Source organism: Anopheles coluzzii, chromosome X (assembly GCF_943734685.1).
Source record: "Anopheles coluzzii chromosome X, AcolN3, whole genome shotgun sequence".
In the NCBI taxonomy this organism is placed as follows: Eukaryota; Metazoa; Arthropoda; class Insecta; order Diptera; family Culicidae; genus Anopheles; species Anopheles coluzzii.
Window position 1 is genome coordinate 6866483 of NC_064669.1, and position 14091 is coordinate 6880573.

General features: G+C 47.1%; 1 protein-coding gene across 1 annotated transcript; it reads left to right on the top strand.

Moving 5' to 3' along the window:
* Window positions 1-239: 239 nt before the first annotated feature.
* LOC120948497 (programmed cell death protein 4) lies at window positions 240-13981 on the top strand. The gene is made up of 5 exons (XM_040364894.2): window positions 240-1788; window positions 2003-2764; window positions 2844-3226; window positions 3308-3561; window positions 12501-13981. The coding sequence occupies exons 2-5, from the start codon at window positions 2020-2022 to the stop codon at window positions 12571-12573; spliced, it is 1455 nt and encodes a 484-aa protein (XP_040220828.1). The 5' UTR covers window positions 240-1788; window positions 2003-2019; the 3' UTR covers window positions 12574-13981.
* The last annotated feature ends 110 nt before the right edge of the window (window positions 13982-14091 follow it).

A 14091-nucleotide genomic window follows, 5' to 3' on the forward strand; every position in this document is an offset into this window, starting at 1 on the left:
CAATAACAACAAAGAGGTGAATGTCAGTCAAAAACCCCAAAACCTCTATAGAACAAAACAAAAAAATGCTCCCTCACAAAGGAGCGCCCTTTAGTGGAGATAAACCGTCGCCCCGGGCGAACTCGCTTCGCTGGTGTAAAGGTGCCCAGCGTACACACTGCCGCTCTCACCAACACACACGCACGCGCGTGCGTGTAATGTCGAACACTGTGAACCACCGGACGGTTCCGGCACGCGGCATCGAGCACTCGCAGCTCATTCCTGTGTCAGCCGCCATTAGGTGAAGAGTCGTTTCTCGCTAAGCAATAAGTGTGCACTAAAATCTCTCTCTTCTTACCCCTCTTTAAGCGCCATCATCCGCGTTGTAAAAGGGAGAATTTTGCGTTGCATTCTCTATCGCTAAAGCGATTGCTCTCAAGTGCGTGTGCGTTTTCTTGCAAGGTGCGAAAGTGAGTTAAGAAAAAAAAAAACATTCGAATAGAAAACAACAACAAACAAGAACAAAAAACATTTCGATTTCGTTCGCCGGGAAGCGGTGCCTCTTCCTCTCTATCCCGCCGAGTGCCCTTGTTCTCCACCGCCCCATGTGTGCGTGAGCACTTGAAAGCCGGCGTTTGCGGTAGTGAAAAACCGTGTGTTTGTGTGCGCGAGCCTGTGAAGCGAGCGTGTGTGTGTGTGTGCCTGTGCGAGAAGAAAAGGCAAATAGAACGTACCGGTTCGAAGAACTAACTTTACCTTTTGTTTTGCAAGTTGCGCTTTTTGAGTTTTTGTTGTTTCCCCCGGGACAGCGTGTGTGCTCGCTTCTGTTTCGAGCAGTTTCGGGAAAGTTCTTGCACTCTGTTTTACCCTCTGGGGGGGAGGAGAGATTGGAGCGGAAAGAAAAAGAACATCCAAGTAGACCAAAAAAAAACACACATTCAACCGCTGTGTATGCGGGCGTACGCGTAAGCGAGACAGCAAAGGGGCCGAGTGAACTTTTCATTTCATTCTCTCCCATTTCAACTGCAAACCGACCGGCACACTTGGAGCGTGTGTTTCTCCAAAAAGCAGCTCAATTTTCGGTGTTTGTGTGCGTGTGTGTGTGGAGCCGGTGTTTGCCACCGTTCTTACCCCGGTGGGTGTGAGCGTGAGCGAGACGCACGAAAGAGGAAAAGAAGCACATCCATCAACGCAGAGGCGCGCGAGCGAGAGAAAAAGACAGAGCGCGTGTGTGCGTGCATTTAATGGCTGACGGTGTGTAGTTTTTTTTAATTCTGTTGCTGGTACCGGCAAACTAATCGGTTTCGGACACTGCTGCTGCGAACAAAACACGATTGTGTGTTGTACATGTTGCGACGTGTTCCGCCGCGTACCGCTCGATCGCTGCCGTAAGCATCCCCAGCGAACGCACACACACACACAGCCAACTACACAAATAATCCGAACGTGTGGCCCGGCGGCGCACACGCGCAACACGCTCTCCCATCAGCGCAAGTGTGTGGCCCAACACATACGCTCCATATCCCACGATCAACAAGCGCGAGCAGGAGACGCAGCTGCTGCTGTGTGCTGTGTGTTGTGCAGCGTGTGTGTGTGTGTGGACACTCTTCGTATCAACCGGCGTTTGCCAAACCACGCGCTCTCCTCTATCAGCCGGCGACATTTTGTGTTGTGAAGACACGGCCCAAAGCGGAACACGCGACAAACGTCACTGTCCGTGTGTGTGTGTGCGTATAGCAGAATAGGTGCTTGAGGCGGGTGTGTAGTGGTGAAGAAAAGGAAGAAAAACAACAGAGTAATCAAAAACAGGTAAGTAGAGAAGGGTCCTCCCCATCCCTTCCATTGCCTAGCATATCACCGGACGGTTTATCAATCTCCTCCACCCCATTGAAGGGGCAATGTGATCTAGATCGTTTTTTTTGTTATTGAGTGAACGCCATCTTTTTTTTCTGATGTATCCCAAAAAACATGCGTTTTTTTTTGTTCATATTTTATCTCCCTCTTCCTCTCTCGCTTGCAATAGTGGAAGGAGGAAAGATAATGGAGCTCGACAGTGCGGCAGTGCTGGAGAACGGCGGCAAGCAGCTGCTGAACGGCGGCGCTGAGCTCCTCAGCAATGGCGCCGGCGGCTCGCCGGGCGGCGAGGGTAGCAGCGGCCCCGGCTCCCCGGCCAGCGGTGGTGAAGTGGCGGGCGGGCAGGAAGGGACGGCCGCCGGCGGCGAGCTGATGAAGAAGCCGGCCGGCCCGCTCACCAAGCGCGTCCGCAAGCTGTCCCGCTCGAACAGCAAGGACGGCGTGCTGGGGGTGGCCGGCACGCCCAACTTCGTCGCCCCGCACCGGAAGTGGAAGAACAGCCGCCGGTCGCGGAACGGGTACGGGCGCGGCCTGCCCAAGAAGGGGGGCGCGGGCGGCAAGGGCGTGTGGGGCAAGCCGGGTTCGGAGGAGGTGTACGACGAGCTGGACGAGGACCCGAACGATCCGAACTTCGACATCGACGCGTACAACAGCTCGCACAACGTGGAGCTGAAGGAGATCGTGCCGCAGCCGACCGAGGCCGAGGTGGCCAAAAAGCTCGAGACGATCATACTGGAGTACTTCGAGCACGGGGATACGCGCGAGGTGGCGGACGCGCTGGACGAGCTGCTGCCGCCCGGCCTGAAGCCGCTGGTGACGAAAACGTTCGTGTCGGTTGCGCTCGAGCACAAACAGTCGCAGCGCGAGCTGACCTCGGTGCTGATGTCGGACCTGTACGGGCGCATCGTGACGCGCGAGGACATTTGCGCAGGTAAGGAACAGGGGTCGATGTTTGCTTTGCTGTTGGTCTTTTGAAGCGTGTGTCTCATTGTCCAAACCAATTCGCGCAGGGTTCGATCTGCTGCTGGCCAACCTGGCCGACATCATGCTGGACACGCCGGACGCGCCCCATCTGCTCGGCAACTTCATTGCGCGGGCCGTCGCGGACGACTGCATTCCGCCCAAGTACGCGTACCAGTCGGAGCGGGAGGACCTGGACCGGCACGGGCAGGCGGCGCTCGTGCGCGCCACCACGCTGCTCTCGATGCACGACGGCTGGGGCCAGCTCGACAACGTCTGGGGGGTCGGTGGTGCCCTCCGGCCGGTGCAGACGATCACGCAGCAGATGTCCTACCTGCTGCAGGAGTACCTGCTCTCACGCGATCTCAGCGAAGCCCAGCGCTCCATCAAGGAGCTCGAGGTGCCGCACTTCCACCACGAACTGATTTACGAGGTAAGTAGCCGCTAGTGTAAGGGCTCCTATGCTCTCCCCTATTGCTATTGCCCACATCTACCCTTCATTCCTTTCCTCTAGGCAATCATAATGACGCTGGAGGCGTTCAACGAGTCCACCGAGGTGGCCATTTGCGAGCTGTTCCGCACGCTCGACAGTACCTGCATCGTGACGCCGGAGCAGATGGAGCAAGGGTTCCGGCGCGTCTACGAGGACATGACCGACATCGTGCTGGACATCCCGCTCGCCTACTCGATCCTGGACCGCTTCATCCAGCGCTGCCAGCGCGCCGGCTCGTTCATGAGCGAGGCCCTCATCAAGGATATTCCCACCCGGTAAGTGGCATTTTCTTCTCTACTCCTGCTCCTGTTGGGTTAATCTGATTCAGATTCAAGAATCTGAATGATTCTTTGGAATGATTCAATGAATCTGAGTCTCGGTTGGCAAGATTAATGAATTTCGAAAGATTCTTCTATCTCGAAGCATTAATGATGATGACGATGATGATGACCCATCTCTGACTCCTTCAAATGATTGAGATGTTCGAGGTATCTTACGATAATTTGATAAATCTACAAACATGCAAACGAATAGATGTTTGACAGCTGAACAAAAGCATAAAGGTTTGACGAGTTACTAGCCCGATCAACACCAATTTAACAAGTTGTGAACCCCGAGTCCACTATACGCGTGCACGTCTAAATTCAAAGTCGTTTCATTCTATTAGTTCATATGTGCAAGAAATTTATCCTAATCACTAATATATGTAAAAACAATAATTTGTTGAATTTAGATTAATGAATGTACGAATGAATGAATGAATCTCAAGGGATTCACAAATCTCTAAACTTTTATAGAGCTTGAGCTTTGTATTATTCTTCTTCTTGGTCGTGTCAGCCTGAACAAACTTTTGAGACTTCTTGGCAAGTACCGCGCAGCCGGATAGTTTGTTTTGCTACGGGGAGAGAAGGTCCATGCGAGGCTTGAACCCACGACGGGCATGTTTCAGGTGGGATTAGGCAAATTCAATATTTTGCATATCATACATCTCCAAAGATTCGTAAATCCTTGGAGATATATGTATATTAATGGAGTTATGAATCTTACAAATTCAAGAATCTTTCAAGATTCATGAATCTTTCGAGGTTGATTAATCCTTGGAGATTCTTGAAAATTTTAATATTTGTAGAGTTGTGAATCTTTGAAGAATTGTGAATCTTTGAAGAATTGTGAATCTTTGAAGAATTGTGAATCTTTGAAGAATTGTGAATCTCTGAAGAGTTGTGAAGCTTTGAAGAGTTGTGAATCTTTAGAGATGCATGAATCTTTGAAGATTCGATCTGAATTTCTCATCATGAATCACTCATCAAGTAAGATGCATATGAATGAATCTCAACGAAAGATTCACGAAATACAACACTACTAGGCACCCAACGTGTTGTGGACGAACGGAACTGCTGCGGTGGCCTACGTGACGTTGAGCAAGTTTGTTTTTTTCAAGCAGTCCCTATCCATCCATGTGTGTGTGTGTGTGTGTGTGTGCGCTCGAATTTCGGCAACGCATTTGCCCTTCCCTTTTCTAAACACGCCATGGGGTGTGTTGTTGTTTTCCACATTTAGCCCACTCCGCCGCAGAGAGGGAGAGAGTGAGAGGGGGGGGGGGGGGGGAGAATCTGAAACAGAGTGAGACACACACACACACACACTCCAATAGCTTCATCTCCCCGGAGTAAAGCCGGGAATATTGAAACTGAAAGCGGCAGTCAGAGCGCCACAAGGCAGTAAAATGGTGTGTTTCGACCTTCGGGCCTGTTAGAGCCAACCTCTCGGAAGGGTTTCATCTGTGTGTTTGTGTGTTGCGCATGTGTTGGTGCACACGCATTGGCCATGATGTAATAGGGCACACCGGGGTGGCGCAGGCAAGTGTGTTTGGCCCGGCAGCAGCAGCAGCAGCTTCTTATCGTTGTTTTTGCGTGTTCCCAGTCTCTCTCTCTCTCTCATTCCCTTTCACACACACACATATACAAACCCGGTTCGTTCGATTGCACAACAACGAAAGGGGATGGTGGTGGGTTTCTTTTTGCCTCGTTTCCTTTGTTGCTTTTGCTCTCTGAACGGAACGGACGGAACAACGCGTCTTTTGCGTCGCAATTTTTTGGTCCGCGGTTCCATTCCGCGCGCACAAATACCATTACATTCGCGCAACTCCACACACACACATACACATACAGGAGCGGCTGCGGTCATTTTTCCATCGCGTGATGTTGCCGGGGGAGAGGGGAAGAGAAGCTGGAGAGACAGCAAAACACGTCTATCGGCATGTCCATTCATCCCCCGAACTTTTCCTCCCCTTGAAAGGGGTTTGTGTCACAATGTTTCCACACGTGTGTGCGTGTGTCAGTTTTGTTGTTGTTTTTATTTTTTTTTGTTCATTTCTATTTTTTTTGGAAGCGTTCGCTTTCGACACCACAAAGCACAACAAAATCAAAACGAAGAAGAGCATACCCCGTTTGTTACCGGTTTGTTTTTTGGCCTTCATGTGGACCGAATGTTGTCCCCGTTACACCAACACCGCACCTCCTCCCATCCCGCATCCAATTCTCTCTTGTGTGTTTTTGTTTTGATCCTATCGAAGCATCTAAACCCTCCTCTACACTCCACCCCTCCCCTCCTCTCACCGTCCGGAAGTATGTTTTATCTACACAAAAACAAACACTTGTAATGTACGCACGTGTATGTGTGTGTGCGATTTGCTATCTCGACGTGTTTGCCCAAATTCGGGAGTTGTTTTGCGACGCAATTTTGTGTGCGGTATGTCATTCGGAATGCCGGCTCTCTAAGCTGGCCTTGAAATGTATGTGTGTTTGTGTGTGTGGCTAAAACGGGTGGTAGGAGGGAAAAAACGGAAGCAAAACAAAATAATCGACTAAAGTCGAAAAAGTGAGGTTAAGAGAAAACATAGAATATACATAAAAAGATCATCGATTGAGATTGAAATGAGGGAAAGGAAGAGAAAACAGCACAGCCAAACGGTTTGTTGTTTTGCGTGTGCGCGATGTGCGTCTCGGTGTGTGTGTGTGTGTGTTGCGCTTTTTCTTGAAGGTCACCAGCTTTTCCGGCCAATCCCGGGGGGGATACCCGGAAGTCAAAGAATCGGGGGAAGGGCGATCCATTTGAGGCAAAGACGCAATTTTCTTCGGTGACCTTCATTCCGGGGGGAGAAAAACAATCAAAATACACCACCCAAGACTTGCCCTTTCATTCCCATACAAGGTGTTGGTGGAAAATAACGCTTTCTTATCGATTTTTGGATAAAATAAGTTAAATTAACTAAGTGCCCCAGTTTCGTTAGCAAAACACACCACTCCACGCATCAGCAACGAGCAATATTTATATTTTTCATATTTTCTAATTGCAAACCAAAAAAATGGAAATGTAACGAAATCAAATAGGAAAAATTGGCACACTAACACTTAGCGCTTTTGGCAATGGATGGATGGGTTGGAGAGTGTTGACATAGTAACAGCTGCCTGCTGTAAGTGTAAATTGGAGGAGTATAGATGTGTAGGATTAGACGAACTCAAATTGCTTTCCTCTTAACAAATGCGAATGTTTATTTTCAGCATACATTTACAATCTCACAAAATCCTTACAAACAGCTGTTACTTCATTTTCAATTTCTTTGTTTAATGTAATACTAGGTACTAGGCGTAACAACAGGGTAAATAGTGCTTATAGTGCGTGGTAAAATTGCACTAAAATACATTCAACCCGGGGCAACCCGACGCTAAACAAAACCGTCACGTTGGCGCGGGTCCAGTCCATGCCTTAACTGGTTGCGATAAACCTCAACGATACCACCCGAGAGCCCTGCGCTATATGTCCCAGCAGGACCACGATTAAAATGGGCTCATGGAACGTACGCAGTCTTAGCAAATGGTTACAAAACAATCAAATTGCCCTTTTCTTTATCATACTTACACCGGTTTCGAGCCCAAAACAAACATTGTTAAGCTGCTTTTGAACATTGTTCAACTAGTAGCAAACATTCGACGTCTAACTGTAATACTGATGCCCATCTGAACTTCGTTCCATCGTAACTTAACAAGTGGTACCGGCCTCTCGATCCGTTAGCTGTAGCTGAAGCTTAGACTTTTGGTTGTGGCTTCATTTACACAAAAAAACAGTTTGAATGTGTTTTCCAATAATTTATACCAGTACTTTCGGAAATTAATAATTGATTATTAAATTACTGCAAAATCAAATTGAAATGAGGCTCCAAACAATTCCAATTGCATCGTAATGATCATCGAAGAAATGAACCCGAGTAATATAAACATAAGGAAAGCAAAAGTTTAGTTACGATTGAACGAAGCTCAGGAAAGCATCAGAATTTCAGTTGGCCATTTAAACGTTTACTTATAGTTGAACATTGTTCAAAAGCAGCTTAACATTGTTGTTTTCGTGTATTGGAATAGTCACACAAAATCATTTCCGTTTGGGTCTGTTTTTTTTCAAAGTTTTTACTTTTCTTTTATACATTATAAAAAAATGGTATTTAAATTTGTCTATGTTAAAAAACACATCTGCACCATCACTAATTGGTACATTTAACATACACCTATGCGTCGATTTGACTGCCGCTTTAGTTTGATTTTTGTTTTTGCCATCAATATTGTCATAATTTCCCGTCGATTTATTGTCTCTCGTTTACACGGTTTTCCAGGAGTTCTCACAGCAGTGGGACACATTATAGACTCTTTCTTACGGGAAGTGCACTTTATATGATGGTAATTGGACTCTATGGCACCCTTTTTGGACAGGCTCCTTGGCAATTCAAATTAAATTTGTCCAATAAGGGTGCTATAGAGTCCAATTTCTAACATATAAAGTACACTTCTCATAAGAAAGAGTAAAGAAAATGTCCCACAACTATGAGAACCCTGTAAGTAAGGAATATGGCCAAACAAGGAGATTTGTATCTATTGTTGTTGCTGCCACCGGTTCTGCGCTATCGCGCTCGCGAGGAGGGGAGACCCTTGTTTAAGGTGTGTCCCGTTGCGCCGGCTTGTCAAGGGATGCAGTGTGGGTTGGAAGGGTTGATTAATTAAAACTTGGCTCTGACACCACTACCGGGACCGGCCGCTACTTTGTTGCTGATTGTGATCCCGTTTTTTCTTTTTCAAAAACAACTCTCAGCCCCAGCTGCACCATTTTCCTCCCGGCAGCTGCTCTCGGAGGGAGAGGGCGTATATGTTGTAACTCACACGCACACAATCGTGTACCTTTTTAGATCGATAGCAGTTCATCGAGCACAAGTAGAGTAGGAAATCATCTTAAACGCGTTTTCCAAAAAAAAAAAAAAAATAATGGCGTTAATTGAGCCTCAATTGATTAACACACGATACGAATTTAGGACAGGGCGCTTTCGGATTCAATATTACATTTTTAAAACGGAGAAATAACCACTTCTCAAGACACAGTCGTCTGCCGGTGCGGAATGTCTTCTAAATTAGTAATACGCTTCAGGTATGACTGTGAGAAAACAGAGGGCGTTCGAGACGTTGCAAAATCAAAACAAAGTATGCGTCCCCCCCCCACTACTCCTCCCTTTCTAAGCGATTTGACTCCTCCTCGTGTCAACAACAACATGTCTCACAAGCACACACACATACACACCCAACCGAGAGACCTACTTTGTTGTTTATTAGACGGCAGTAGAAACAATGTCATTCAATTGCCTTCGAGTGTATCAAGCGCTGATTAGTGTAAACTAACATTAACCGTGCACTGAAGTATGTATTTTTATCAACTAATTTGCTTTTACGTTTTAGGGCGAATCATCTCTTCCTTTTTTTTTTTAGCCGGCCCACTATATTGGACATAAAAATGCGGACACACACACATACACCCACCCATACACTATTTCCGTTCGCTCGGTTGCTGATGTTGCTTCATCGGGGGTTTATATTATGCTTTTTGTGCAATCCAAGCTCTCATCTCCCTCTCCCTTTATATATTTCTCTCTCTAGCAGCAACAACACGCACCTGCGCATTCGCCAGCAGCAGTGTATTGGGAAGTTCGCTTCCTCTTCCCTCACCGAGACAAATTCGTGTGGTGTAGCGGTAGGCTCTGGATGTTCGTTTGTGTTTGTTTTGATTTTGCCAGTTTGAAACGCCCTTTCCAAGCCGAAAAACAGGCCCAAACGCAGCCAAATAATGCGTACGTGCGTAGAAGCATGCGGCGAACGGCACCAAACACACAGACACACCCCGAAATACAGAGCGAGAGAGCGAGTAAACATGAAGAAACTTTCAACGCCAAAATAATAGACACAAAACATTCGTCTTATTTTCTGCAACTCAGACCGATGAGGAATGTTATCGTTTTCTGCGTCTAATTAGAGTTTTAGCAGCACACCATAGAAAGCATTTTAACTTAAAAGTGGAGTCATGCTTTATGGTTGAAACGAAAAGCCTTTTTTTTAGAATACTGAGCCTCTTAGGCGTGGCAAATAAACTCAATCGAGGGAAGGTAATCGAAAAACATCGTTTGTCAACTCCCTCGGATACACACAACATCATGTTTTTTTTCCACCCCGTTCCAAAATAAAAACGCTCGCGGGAAGGGGGGGGGGGGGGGGAGTGGTGGAAGGCGTTGTTTTCGATTGCGCGCGCCCAATGCCTACCTCTACCTCACCTCCCCGTCCCCAAAACAACCCTCTGGTTTGTTGTTGTCGAGTTAGTTGCGTACATGTTCAAGGTCAGCCCGCCCTTGGAAATATTAGCCGTTCTTTTACACCGAAAAAAACCCTCCCCATGCCCCCGTGTTTTGGTGTGCTGGTGGTGGTGTTGCCCGTTTATAATGCCATACTGCGTGCTGCTAATGTGTGTGTTAATGCGCCGTGCATTAATGCTCAGCAAATATGTTCAAAACAAAGTAGCAGCACCACACCCGGCGTGGTGGTATGCGAAAAGAAGCAGAAGGAGAGCCGGCATTTGGTTTGCCGGCGTGTCGTGTGTGCGGTGAGTTTTGCAAACCGGCACCGGCGCCGGCACACACGGGCCCCGGGCGCGCGCTGCTGTTCGGTTCTGCCTTCTTGTTTGCGTCGCACAGCGCGAATGATAAAATAGCACGGGGCAAGCAGTATTAAAAATAATCAACAAACTCCTCTACCGTTGCGGCCCGCTCTCTCTTTTCGTTTCTTTTTTTTTCTATCTATCCGTCCCTTTGCGCCCTGTTTGTGTGTTGCATTGGACTGTTTTGTCCCAGACCGCAGAGTTTGCACGTTAGTGTCACATCATGATTCGCCCCGCCAGTAGCGCTGAACACTGCGAAAACCTGTTTAAAACACGCCCCTGGTGTGTGCTGTGGTGGTTGCTTGCAATGTGCACAACTGTGGCTGCCTGCAGTTCTCTTTGCAGCAAAAATTGATGTTTATGTGCACCCATTACACTGCAATGTGTGTGTGTGTGAGTTGAAGGTTGTGAACGGGAGGGATCGTTAACCCGATGCGGCTTGGCATGCATCTATGATGATGCATTTGCTCTTTTGCGTGGCGGCGGGCGGGCGCCATCGAGAGGTGTGTTTAGAAGGCGAAAACGTAATGGCTGCATGTGTGGATGCTGCCCCGCGTTGGTTGGGCATTGGGTTGGACCAAAACAGGCACAGCACAGTTTGCGAGTCGTGTTGTGGAGTTTTACGACGCAATACACAACGGCTTGCCGGGCACCAGCGATAATGGCAATGCAGCTACTTGAACAGCAAAACAACACAAAACCCAAGAACATAGCGAAACATAAGCACAGAACACTTTCGCTTCGTTCCGCTCGCTTCACCCTCCCCTCCCCCCATATATTGTTGTGTTTTTGAGCATTGGAACGAATCCAAACGCGCTCTCGGAGCGTTTTGCGCTTAGTGTTTTTAGTGTTACAAGGTAAAAAGGGCAAGCCAATAAAAACAGCAGTTCGTCGTTCCGCTTATTTTTATGAAGCTAGTCATACGCTCCTCCCAGTGATGGGGGCAAAAATGAAGTTTTTGTTCGGATTGAATTCTGGCTCTCTGAAGTTTTCTGGAATCCATTTCGGATAGTAGACCCCGGAATCAGTTCCCAGAATCGATTCCGGAATTGGTTCCGGAATTGGTTCCGGAATCGGATTAGGCTTTAGAATCGGTTCCGGAATCGGAATCGACTCCGGAATCGCAATCAACTCCGAAATCAGAATCGTCTTCGAAATCGGAGTCAGTTGCGGCATCTCCATAAGACTAGGCGTTTGGGTCCAATGATGCTGCATATTGATATCCACAAAGAATCAAATTTACTTATAAACGATCCACTCTCATGGAGATTTCCGGACTGATTTCGCTTTTGTAACTTCTTATTTCAATTCAAGAACTGATGCTCATTCCGGAGATAATTCCATTTCTGAATTCAATCCTGATTTCATTCCCAGATTAATTCTGATTCCGGTGCCGCTTTCGATAACGAAATCGATTCTGGAATTGGCTCTGGAGTCAACTTCGGAATCAGAATGGGCTTCGGAATTGGTTCCGGAGAAAGCTCCGGAATCGGCTCCGTAATAGGCTCCGGAATTGGTTCCGGCATCTCCATAAGACACTAGGCGTTTGTGTCCAATGATGCTGCATATTGATATCCACAAAGAATCAAATTTACTTGTAAACGATCCATTCCTGATGGAGATTTCCGGACGGATTTCGCTTCTGAAACTTCTTATTTCAATTCAAGAACTGATGCTTATTCCGGATTTAATTCCAATTCTGGAGTCAATCCTGACTCCGTTACTAGGACCAATTGCGATTCCAAGGTCAATTCTGACTCCGGAGCCGATTCTGATCGCAAAATCGTCTCCGGAATCGTCTCCGGGATTGGCTCCGGAATTGACTCCAGGATTGGCTCCGGAATTGACTCCAGGATTGGCTCCAGAATCGACTCCGGAATCGAATCCGGAATCGAATCCGAAATCGGAATCGACTCCGGAATCAAGTCCGGGCACGGAATCGACTCCGGAATTAATTCCGAGCACGGAATCGGCTGCGGAATTGATACCGGGGACGGAATCGGAATCGGCTAGGTCCGTTTCCGAGCTCCCACCACTATCTCCTCCTCCTCCAGCGTCCATTAGAGTGACGACACTTTTCCTAGAGTTGTGCAGGGATATTATTATTACCTGCATATTACTTCTACTACAAACTTCCAATACTCTTATCGCTAACTCTTGTGTTTCCTTCTTCTTCTTCTTCTTTTTTTTGCAGTGGCCGCAAGCGTTTCGTCTCGGAGGGTGACGGTGGCCTGATCAAACAGGTCAATTTCCAGCGCGACTTTTAAAATGTGGGTGTGTTCCGCTCCAATCTCTCGCGCGCTGCGCATCACCCAAACTTCTTGGCGGCGGCGCCCCCACCCCCACATATTGCAACCACCATTCATTGAGGAAAAAAAAATTAAGATGTCAAGGAACGAGGAGTTGAAAGGAAAAGGATACGGAGAGAGAGAGAGAGAGAGAGGGAAGAGAAGAATGGCCCCGGCGAATGAAAGCAAACGGGCGCGGGTGTGTGAGATATAGGATGCGTTTTTTTGAGCTAAATTTGTTGCGGAAAAGCAGAAGGATCACGGAAATGAGGAGAAAGTTACAACCGCTACACACACACACCAGATATATGGGGAAGCGCAGAGGATGAGCGCGGCTAAAAGAGAGGAAGAAATTCATTCATACTCTTTATAAAACAAAACAAAAATCTATTACCTGTGTATCACGCTATAAGCAGCAAGAAGAAGGAAAACATTAACTTCTTTTCCTAACATCCCCCATCATGATATGCCCTCTTCAATTCCTCCATTTATCTACCTACTTACATATATACTAATATGCGTGTGTGTACAGCAGGGACATATGTATTATTGTTGCTGCTCCGCCCCGGACATAACACACACTCACACTGTCCGTGGGAGCAGCAGGGGCAGCAGCACCACCAGAATCAGGGCGAATTCAATTAAAGCCTTATTAAACAAAACAAAAAAACACTAAACTTAACGAGTGAGTCGAAATTTGCGCGAAATCTGTGTGTGGGACGAGAGATTGTCCTTTTCGCTTCGTTTTTGGTTGTTTTTGTTTTCTTCCTTTTTTCTATTGCACTAATTAATTGTGAAAAGAATATTTTTGGTTTTATTTTTTTTTAATTTTACTGTACTGAATATTCACATCGTGGGCGCGCAATTAGTTTTTGTTTGCTGAGAGGAAGAGTCGCTAAGGTTACGGATTAACACAAAGCTTAAAAGGACGCAATATTTGACGGCAAACACACTCGTACGGCAGAATGCATAAATGCATATAATACATAAATTACGCGAGGCGAAATGAACTGAACTGAACCCCCCCCCCCCCCCATCAATGATGAATCCATTTTCATCATCCCCCCTTACCCTTTGCCCTATTCCGACATCCAGGCGTAACTGTCTTGTTTCCACACTGAAAACTGCTTTTTTTAGATACAGGAAAGATCGATAAAGAGCGAGAGAGAGAGAGAGAGAGAGAGATAGAGCGAGAGAGAGAGAGAGAGAGAGATAGAGCGAGAGAGAGAGAGAGAGAGAGAGAGAGAGACGGGAAGAAATGAAAAGGAAACGCATGTGTATCGACCACTAACGAAAATCATTGGCATTTCTCCTTGTTAGATTAAGTTTGTTTTAAAGCGCCTTTACAAAGAGAGAGAGAGAGAGAGAAAGAGAGAGAGAGAGAGAGAGAGAGAGAGAGAGAGAGAGAGAGAGAGAGAGAGAGAGAGAGAGAGAGAGAGAGAGAGAGAGAGAGAAAGAGAAAGGGAGATAGTGCGGAAAGGAGAATTCATTTAGCCA